Here is an 11221-nt window from a genome sequence, read left to right on the forward strand (position 1 = left end):
TCTGACGAGCACAATCAAGGTTGTCCTTATCCTGATTTGGATAAGGACGAGGTTGATTATGTGCACGTGTGATATGCGCCTATCCTGAGGATGCGCGAAGTCTTCTCTTTATTCTCACGCGCAGATGTTTCATGCGCAGATGTGATATACGCAAGCATATGTCATATGCGCCACGCGCAGATGTGATATGCGTGAGCATATATGGTGCGCGAGCATGCGATATGCGCCACGCGCAGATGTGATATGCGTGAGCATATATGGTGCGCGAGCATGTGATACGCGTGAGCATATGTGATGCGTGAGCATATATGATATGCGTGAGCATATGTGATATGCGCCGTGCGCATAGGTTTTGGCTTTGTGCCTTCATGATATCTTGATTTCAAGCCTCTTGTCTATATCTTGTGGGTTGACCCGCCCCGCTCGATGTTAAGGCGGGTACATACCTCTTCAAGTAGCATTATCCACAAGCACCCAATCTGATTCAGGGTAATGCAGGAGGATTTTGTCGCACTCTAACTTTACTTTGTTATTTGTTATAGATCCTTTGGAGGTGGGTTCCAAAAGCATTTATAAAGGATTTGTAATGTGTTGAAGGATCATTTTAGAGGCCTCATGAGGGAGCGGAAGCTAGAATTTAAAAAGAAAGTGAGAGAGGGCGGACATATTATTGGGGATAAAGAAGAGAAATTCGAGATAACTTCTAATCCCCCCCCCCCAATTTGGTGCCTCTTGACATTGGTGTCGCTTTTGTTTGTTAAGCGAGTTATTGAATTACTGTTTTTTTTTTCTTATAATTATTGCCCTTTATATATTATACATATATATATTTTTCTCTTTAAAGGGTTGGAGCTTAGAAAAATGGCAAAAGAAGTATGCGAGTGAAAGACGAAACAATCAAAACAAACATATGCAACTTATCTTGATCATTCACATATAATTATTGTATTAACTTTTAGTTCAATAATGATTACATTTTTTGATGAATTTTAGTCATAGTACATGAGGAGTTAGATTGAGTTGTATGGTTCTAACCACAGTAAGACTGAATTTTAGCAGGTGATCGCAATGTGTGGGCGAAGGTGCATGCACAAGGAGATAGTAGGGGCTGGATATTCGGGGATAAGATCTTCGGATCCACATTTTGTTGTGACCAGGACACCATCCATATCTTGTGAGTCTAAATCATATTATGATGCTTGAAGTTTGCAAAAAGAGGTATTGTTATTATTATTATTATTATTGCTGTTTATGGTTATTATTATTCAGCATATATGTTTCTTAAGATAATTTCATTCAGCAACTTTATGATATGAGTATTATAAGGTATTAGATTCATATTAACAGATTACTTTTCTGGATTGAAGCTATGTTAGAGACTACTTTGCAGGTCAATTGGTTACTTTGTAACTAATTTGTAACTAATGCAAAACTGATGTTAGAACATAAAATATCAAAATGTGGCTCTATTATTAAACAATATGACTCATTGATGTGTATAATATAAAATGGCATTACTAATTTAACAAATTTTCAAGTACAAAGTAATTCAACCCCAAATGGAAGAACAATCGGAAAACAAAACGGAAGGCAGTAGATGAAATGGAACAACAAATGAAGTAAATGTAAAATGAGTGTAAGGAAAATCAAGAAGGGACATTTGAAGAATCTGTTAGGAATTTCCACTCTCCTTCAAATTAGTAATTAGGATTTTGCATTTAAACATTCTTAAGATTAGTGTTATACTAGCTTATTAACTCGTGTACGACACAGGTGGAAATATTGATATTTTCGAACAAACACATGTCATTTTAAAGGACAACATAAGTTGTTATATTTTATTCGGGACGAGAACATACTCAAAGTCGTAAATGATATTGGTACGAAAATAAATGATTGTGAAACACAAAGATAAATCCAAATAACATTCAAATTACAATATTTGAAAACATAATCAAAGGTTAAAAATGAAAAATTTATAAGCTAAAAAAAAGACATCCTTATAAACCATATTTATTCTTTATTTGTAATTTTGTCTTCCTTGTTTAATATAAGAATTTTAACACCACTCTTCGCTTTTGATAAATCTACATAGAGTTGTCTATGTGTATACATCGGGTTTTTGAGATATATGTCAACTCTTGCTAGAGATTGACATTCACTTTTGTTAATGTTCATTGCAAAATAGACTACAACTGGAAAAAACTACCTTCTCTTCAATTTAAACTAAAGTTTATTATCTGAAGGTTTTAGACCACAAGGAATTATATAAGTGCGATAACCAGTATTAGTACATGAAATAACTTTTACTTCAACAAAACGCCTAACCAAATTAATTACTCACAATTTAGTTTCATTACACAAACCATTATTCTGATCCATATTGCTTAGTAACATTATTGGCACACCGACTTTTAGAACCAACCTATGAGTCAAAATAATTTCGGTCTTTTTGATTTTATTTAGCATAATGTGTTTATGAAAGTTTTAGTTCAAATTAAAATATAAAAAAATAATTGGTATGATCTTACTTAAAAACCAAAAACTGTTTTTTTATATAGACCACAACTAAATTTGTGAATTTTGTTGCTAAGTATGAAAACAATATAAATTGAGTAATCCAAATATAAGTAAAAATATAATAGAGAAATATCTTTGCGCCTCTAATTAACATAAACTGATTCGTATACACATCGTAATTAAAACACATATTTTAATTGGTTTTTAAGAAAATAAAATAGTATTGGATAACTGAAAATTATGTTTGGTATCATTTCTAAAAAAGAAAATAGAAAAAAGAAGTGTGTAAACATAAATTCAATGTTATTAAAACTTTGTTTATCAAAAAGGTATAATGCAGTTAATAATAAATATATTAAAAATCGTTTAGAGTTTTCTGTTACAAGTGCCTAATTTTTAGTTAATAACATATTAATTTTTATTTACTATATTTTAGTTAATAACAAAATTATATTAATACAATATAGTGTTTTAACACGTTTAAAATAAAACGTTACCGTTCAAAATGCTAATAAGTAGTTCTCTTGGCGTTGAAGCTGCACATTTAAGAAAAAGCATTCTTAAAAAACATTTAAAGAGTAACTAAAAATATAGACTAACTGTTGAATAACTCCTCTTATTAGAAGACGTTGATTGACCCCAAAAATTACGTTTCCTTTAATTTTGAACAAATCTATAATATAATATAAAATGGTTATTATATGAAAACGATGAACAACATAATATAAAAACAAAATTTTATAATGCATGATGTTTCAATTTTGCTGACTTAATGAAGGATTTTAATACATAAAACAGAAAATTAGAAAACTGGGAAACCAAATGCTATTAACTTTAGTGACAATTATAGGTTATTTATATTTGGTGTTCATAAATATATTAAAGACAAATAGGAAACAACAATAACACAACTTACTTTACTGGATATGTAGACTATCGGCTAACTTGAATCGACAAAAATGATCAGAAATTCATTTATGTAAAAGTATCTAACCCACCAATATATTTCTAAAATATTAGCCCGTGTTAGACATGGGTTGAAAACATATAAACAACCATAAAATTTCATAACTAACATCTTAAACCAACACAAATAGTTAACATAAGTTTGTAACCAAAATATTAAGCATTTAACTTGTGTACATAAAAATTAATACTTACACAAACTTACTATACATCTAAATTTAAATGTAATTTTTTTATATCACGAAATAAATAAATGTAAATATTATTATAAAAAACTTTCCATTTTTCTTGAAAATACAATAACTAAACAATATACTATTAATTTTTTTTTAATTATCATAGAATTATTGTCAACACTTTAACATCATTACCTTATTTAACAATATATTAATTAGATAATTCTTTTTTCAATTTTATACATTAATCTTGACATTTATGCCTAATTAAAAAATTGGTTAAATATAAAAGATGAAAAATATTTATTTTCTATTTTGTTTATTAGTTTATTTTTTTAATTTAGCCGGAATAATTTAGACGAATCGATAATTCTTGACATTTATGCCTGATTTAAATTGGTTAAATATAAAAGATGTAAACTTTATTGAGATCGTAGAATATTAAAACTAAAAAATAGTGATCAACTTCGGTTCTTAAAAGCAAAAATAAATTAATGTATAAATGATTGGAATGTATCAGTAAAATTAAAATTAATGAATATTTTAAAATAAATAAGCAATTATAGAAAATATCTAACATTTTTTAAATGTAAATTTGAAATAAGTAATACACCAATATTAAATTTTAATATTTAAATATCTTCGTATGTGAATTAATTGTGGGTTATTGATTAATTTAATTAATTTTTTGAATTATTTAATTGTTAAAAAAATCATAGAAGTGATTGTTATATATGGAAACAATAGAGTTTGTTCAATAAAACTCAATTGTTTTAATATATATATATATATATATATATATATATATATATATATATATAGATTGTGTGATACGATACGTGATTCTCTGTTATTTGAATTTCATATATTAATTAGGTTTATCTATTATTTAGTTTCCTTGTTATATTATAATTAGGCTTCTTTATTGTTTATCTTTTCCTATTTTATGTGTTTTTTTCCTATAAATTGTAATCGTTTAAAGAAGAAAAATAATAAGAAAATTTGTCTCAAGTTTGGTTTCTCTTTTTCTCTCTTGTTTTTGGAGCCTAACCCACTCTACAGGTCTACCGGGAAATTAACCATCTCGAATCGGTCTCTATTATTGTGAGACTTTTTATTAAAGTTGTATTTATGGTTGGTTTGTAAAACAGGTTTTGAATTATATTGATCTTTTTTCTTCGTTATCTTACAAGGATCTTATTTATGGTTTACATTTGGGTTTTCTTTTTGAAATGTGCCGAAAAATTAAATGTAATATTAGATCGATGAGTTGAAATGCATAGAAAATGCAATAAATTAATATAAAAACTAATTGCATGCGTTGGAAATGCGTTAGAAAGAAAAAAACAAAAACTATTTAGACGTGTAAGGCTAAGGGGTATATACCCCTCAACACCATTTCCCTCATTCGTCGCGTCTGCCCCACGTCAGCGTTCCACTGACATTTAACATTACCCTTCAACACCCTTCAACCTAGAGGTATACACTCTTAAACATCATTCTTCATCATTCTCCGTTTCCTATATTTCTTTTTTAAGTAATAAAATATTTATATTCAAAATATATATTTTAAATTATAACATTTATTAAAATAAATTAAAATACATAAATTGAAAATGTGGAAACGATTACATTAATTAAAAAAAATTACAAACCATGCATAAACTAAAAAACAAGAAAAAAAACTAATAAAAAGTAAACATCGGTGTGAAGGGTTGACCTGAATTGGCTTGTCATTGGAGGTACTCGTTACACTTGATCCATTCGTCAAAAGCTAAAACCACACCTTGCGTTACCTCCGGGGTAAAGTTAGGATTCATTTTGGGTTAAAATGTGTTTGAAATTGGTTGAAATATAGAAAAGTAGAATGGTAAAAATATGTTGAAATTGCTTGAAATGATTTGAAATAGGTTAATGTTAAATATATATATATATATATATATATATATATATATATATAAATTACAAGTTTTTTTTATCCGACCATTTGCAACGGTCAGAAAACCAAGAGAAATGGCTGCTAACCATCCTCAATGAGGTCAGGTCATGCGTGACCAAAAATAGGGGCAGTGTTTGCGTGAGAACGATGGGGGGGGGGGGGGTGAATGGTTATGTGGCTGCCATTTAGGACCACTGGGGGTTGCCCACTGATGTATACCCATCAGCCTAAGAAATACATAGGAAAATATAATAAAATTAAGAAAGAAAATAATAAGATTGCGTTAAACATGCATAAGAAAGTATATCAACATTGCGTAACAAAGTGAAAACAAATGATTTAATTATTTGAGTTGGAAACGCGTTGGAAACTTCCAACAACATATTTTGTAGGTAATGTGTTGGAAACGCGTAGACAAAAATTTCCCATAAATCCATTTTTGTTGAAATTGTTTTCAACGCATTTCCATCGAAAAAAGGTGTAGGAAACTGATCAATTTTCTAGTAGTGAAGGTTTGCTGAGGTTTTATTTAGTTAAAAACAGGTGGTTAATTGTGTTCCCTGCATATTTGTGGATAGGCAATTCCATTTTATTTTAATTATTTTTCACTGTCTTTTCTTTTCTTGACCGATTGAGAGTCGTTCTATATAGATTTTTAAGGTCAATTTTTTATGTAGGTTTTTTTTGTAAGAAAATGATTTAACTCAAACTATCATTTAGATTTTAAAGATATTGATTTTCTTATGTGGTTAAGTCATTTTCGAGCATATGTTATTTTATCATCTCCTTTGGCATGATCGTTATGCTACAAGTATATATGCAAAATCCAAAACTTTAACGCACTAAGGTAATTAAATTGTGCATTAAGTTTCACTAGCATTCCCTTAATGTATGCAACTTCCTAATGCCATATCAAATTTTCTATCAATTCTCACTTGCTTTTTATAATAAAATCAAGAAACGAAAGAGAGTTTCCACCATATTCACCAACCGACTTATTCAAATAACTAAGTGCAACAATGTATACAATTGATATAATTTATTATTAACCAAGGGAGAGAGTTTACCTCACTAAGTTGGTGTAGCATGATCCTATTACACTATGCGTTACACTCCACACTTCACCACTCTAAACCACTTAGCTTTTCTTCCATCAGTCACCTATGTTATATATTAATACTGTTCTCAACTATTCCATTTATTTAAATTAAAACAAATCAAAAAAGAAATGACAAAATATGATTGGGTGTGTTGAAGAGTGGTTTACTTGAGCTACCCCATGAATACCACTTCACCAATGGCCATTGGAAGAGGGGCATGGTGCTTCATTGATAGCATATGTGCCACCTTAGGAGCACTGGTAGTGCTTCTTGAGGGTTTACCCCATAACCTTATGTTGTGACATTCTTTCAAACTCTATTTTGGCTATCTCAATAGTCTACAAATTCCGACATAGATAGTGTAGATAAAACTTCTCACGTTTACAACGAGATGATTAAATGAGTTTTTTTTCTAGCAAGTTAAGTTTGAGTTCTAAAACCGTAATCCTACATCTAAAACCGCTTGGGTTCTCCGAAATATGTAATTGAAATCCTCCTAGTGTTTCCGTGAAATAACGTTAATCATATATATCATATATATTACACTGCTTAATGCTAACTTTAATTATTGCAAAAGTCCATTTTTATGGAAATAATGATTAGTTACCAAATAAAATGGTTTCAATCATTAAAATGGTTTCAATCCTCTTTTAACACATACTAATTCGAGCCGAACATAATATTTTAGAAATAGATTTAGGACGTCTATGTGCTTAACATATAAATCATTTTAGTGTATAATTAATGAAACTTCCAGCCATTGAAAAGAAAATTCATAGTTGCCATTGAAAAGAAAGTTCCTGCTTACCATTGAAAAGAAAATTCATACTTACCATTGAAAAATCTTACTACATTCCCACATCTTCCACGTGTCAAACGTAAGATGCATTTTGCATTCAAAATAGATAATAATTGTTCTGTTTGTAGTCCAAGAAACCTGGCTCGAAACCTCATCCTATTATCATCGGCCCTTTTGCTTATAGGGTTGACGCGGGTTGAAACAGCTCTAGTCGGTACTGTCACTGGATCACCACGTGTCCCGTGCTATTTCGTGTTTGGAGACTCATTGGTGGATTGCGGCAACAACAATGATCTTGAGACGTCCGCAAAAGCCAATTACCCCGCCCTATGGGATCGATTTTCCAACAGGTGTCAACGGTCGATTCACCAATGGCCGAACCATTGCGGACCTCATCGGTTTAATTCTTTCTCTACATCTTATCTTATGTTTCACAACTTATCTTTTATGTCGTTTGTTGAAGCTACAAACATATGGTTTCAGGTCAACTTCTTGGTTTTGATCACTTCCTTCCGTCGCATGCATCCGCAACTGACGAAGAGATATGCTGAGGTGTAAACTACGGTAGCGGCAGTGCTGGTATTCGAGAGGAATCTGGAAGTCATTTGGTAATTACCCCTTTAGCGACAATTTTATATATATTGGTTCATGACAAAATCAGCCTGACTCTATGTTCGACCAAAAACACACTAAATGATGAAAATGACTCTTAAGTTATTTGAAAAGACAAACATATTTGTTGTTAGTTGTTTTACGTTGGAATAAAAAATTCGAAAATTTTCCTCGAATTCTTGTTTCGTTTTTCCAATTAATAAACCCTAATTTAAATACAAAAATAACCTTTATATTCACATTAGTCATACTTCGCTGTTTATGCGTAAAATGTTAATTTTTAAACTTAGCAGGGTGATCGGGTGTGCTTAGATAAACAGCTAAAACATCACGAGGCAATAGTTTCACGTATCGCGGACCTGCAACAAAACAAGACACTTACTGATGAGCACTTAAGAAAATGTATTTACATAGTAAATATTGGAAACAATGACTACATCAATAACTACTTGATGCCGGAAAAGTATACCACTAGTCACCAACACAAAATTCCAGAATATGCAGAAGTCCTTGCGCAACAATACACTCAACAACTTAAGGTACACATTCCTGAGTATGGAATGCTTAATATGTCGTGAAACGTTTTAGTTTTTTGTTTGTCTTTGTATATTAAAGAATTGAGACGAAGATCAAAACGATATTGATAAATAATATTTTCTCTGTGTTGGTCTGTTGGAGTAACTGAAAATCAGATTTCTTTCTGTGTGTTATCTCTCTAACATCTTGTATTGAACTTTTAATGAACTGAAAATCCTTACAATTTGCTTGATTTATACCACAGAAACTATATAGCTTGGGAGGGAGGAAGATTGCAGTGTTCGGTTTAGGTATGATAGGGTGCGCTCCGGCTGAGATGGATAGAGTTGATACTAAAGGACATTGCGTGGATTGGATCAACGACGCGGTTATGTTATTTAATGATAGGCTTAAACCTCTTGTTGATGAGCTCAACGGTGTTTTCCCTGACGCAAGATTCACTTTCATTAACCTTACCAACATTCTAGCACCTAAAGGAGGTATGAATGCAAGCAACCTTTTTCATTTATGATGTTTCTATTCGGTTTCAATACCTTTTTATTCGATTCAATACGATCACCTTGGACGACCTAACAGTAGTTATCGGTTATCCTTTGATAATATTTATCAGTAATCCGTCGCAAATGAAAATATCCACAACTATCTTTATGAAGCCCGTTAATTATTGTGTACCAACGGATTGCCATCTAATTATTGGTGATACTTCTTTGTTTTGAAGTAAACTTATTGCCTAATTGTTTAGATTTGTTTTACCCGGGTACATTTCTATAATAACATGGGGTGTCATTCGGGTTGGCGTATTGGCTTGACGGGTTCAGGTTTATGACTTTCGGTTTAATAGTCTTGAATTATTCAACCCTAACCTATCCTGTAAACTTATTCATTTCATGTCGTGTCGGACCCATTAAAAATCATTTTATGTTCGGATTGACCATTTTTATGTTCATTTATAAATATGTGAAATAACTGTACTCATATAAAATCTTCATTTTTTCCTCGTAATTTGTGTCCTTGTAAATTGTGTCCTTTTAACGATTGTTTCTTTATCTGTTATTCCAAATATATATATATAGGGTTTGGATCCAGTACAAATAAAATTAACATGCTAACATGAGAATCAAGTAGAGTAATTATATATACAAGTAGAGTAATTATGTAATTATATCGTAGAGTAACATAGTTACTCTACGATATAATTACATAATTACTCTACTTGTATATATAATTACTCAACTTGATTCTCATGTTTAGCACGTTAATTTCATTTATACGTTAACCTTCCCCTATATATATATATATATATATATATATATAGGGTGGGGTGAATGTAAAAAAACAATATTTTTGTGAGAAGAATAAGAATAGATCTAGGCCTTTGGATCTATGATCTAGTGGTTGAGATTGGTAGTTTCTAAATAGTTGTATTGTTTCATATTTACATTGTATAGTGTCATATTTAGGTGGTTTGTTTTAGCTCTTCTCACACTTTTCACAAAACACTTGTTTTTTATTTGAACTATTTTCTATATATATAGATAATGGTTCAAATAAGAATAAGAAGTTTTTAGAAATTGTACAAACCAATAAATTTTTGACACTTGGCATTACAAATGATGGTGAAAGAACAATTCTAGGAAACTATGTCGGTTATAATGATAAAAGAGTAATTCTAGGAAACTATGTCGGTTATTGGTAATTTTAAATCTCAACCATTGATTAACATGATCCAATAGCTATGATTTATTCTTAGTCTTCCTAGGAAACTACTTATTTTTAGGATAACACTCCCCTATATATATATAATTGTTGGATTTGAAGAGTTGATTAAAAGGCTTAAACGATAGCATTAATTCACTTATATAAGTTTATAATATAATAACAAAAACCCTTAAACGGATTAGGAGGTCAACCTGCATATCAAACGAGTTATATTCAAGTTGACCTGCATCCTAAAGGGTCGTGTCAACTGTCAACAGACCCACCTCCTTTTTTTACGTAATGTTTTTACTAACCTATTCACAATTCTTCGTTGAATGCCCAAGAAAATTTGCAGATTGAACTACTTGTTCAAATTAGAATGATTAAAATACTAACCAAATTTATCAAAATATCTCAATTTTGTAGGTGAACCAATGCCAAATAAACCTTGTTGTCCAGTAATACCTGATGATCAATGTGTTCCAAACGCCCAATGTTGCCCCAGTCGGTCTTTATCCGTCTACCTTGACAGTTTTCATCCCACGGAAATTGCAAACCTAGTGCTTGCAACAAGGGCATACTCATCACAATCTTCTGTGGATGCGTCTCCATACGATATTGGTCAACTTACTAGAGAAATAATTAGTGATTCATGATTTTTAGTTTCTTTGTATTCATGAAAAATAAGAAACACAAATTATCATAATAACAAATTATTATGTGTTTTTGTATACATGTAGAACATGATCCATAGACAAAATATATTGGAAACTAGTATTTGTAATGTTTAGTTACTCCGAAATAGCAGTACAAATGAAAAGTAATATGTTGGAACTGAGGTGAACATTTAAAAATGACAATGGTAGTTAAATTA

At 30.7% G+C, this 11221-nt stretch overlaps 1 protein-coding gene across 1 annotated transcript; it reads left to right on the forward strand.

The window, feature by feature from the left end:
* The first annotated feature begins 7584 nt into the window (after positions 1-7584).
* Positions 7585-11003, forward strand: LOC143595868 (GDSL esterase/lipase At1g29670-like). The gene is made up of 4 exons (XM_077074786.1): positions 7585-7983; positions 8406-8651; positions 8894-9128; positions 10774-11003. The coding sequence occupies exons 1-4, from the start codon at positions 7585-7587 to the stop codon at positions 11001-11003; spliced, it is 1110 nt and encodes a 369-aa protein (XP_076930901.1).
* The last annotated feature ends 218 nt before the right edge of the window (positions 11004-11221 follow it).

Source organism: Bidens hawaiensis, unplaced genomic scaffold (assembly GCF_021521415.1).
Source record: "Bidens hawaiensis isolate Kalapana, Puna unplaced genomic scaffold, B.hawaiensis_p1.1 tig00045596_1, whole genome shotgun sequence".
NCBI classification, from domain to species: Eukaryota; Viridiplantae; Streptophyta; class Magnoliopsida; order Asterales; family Asteraceae; genus Bidens; species Bidens hawaiensis.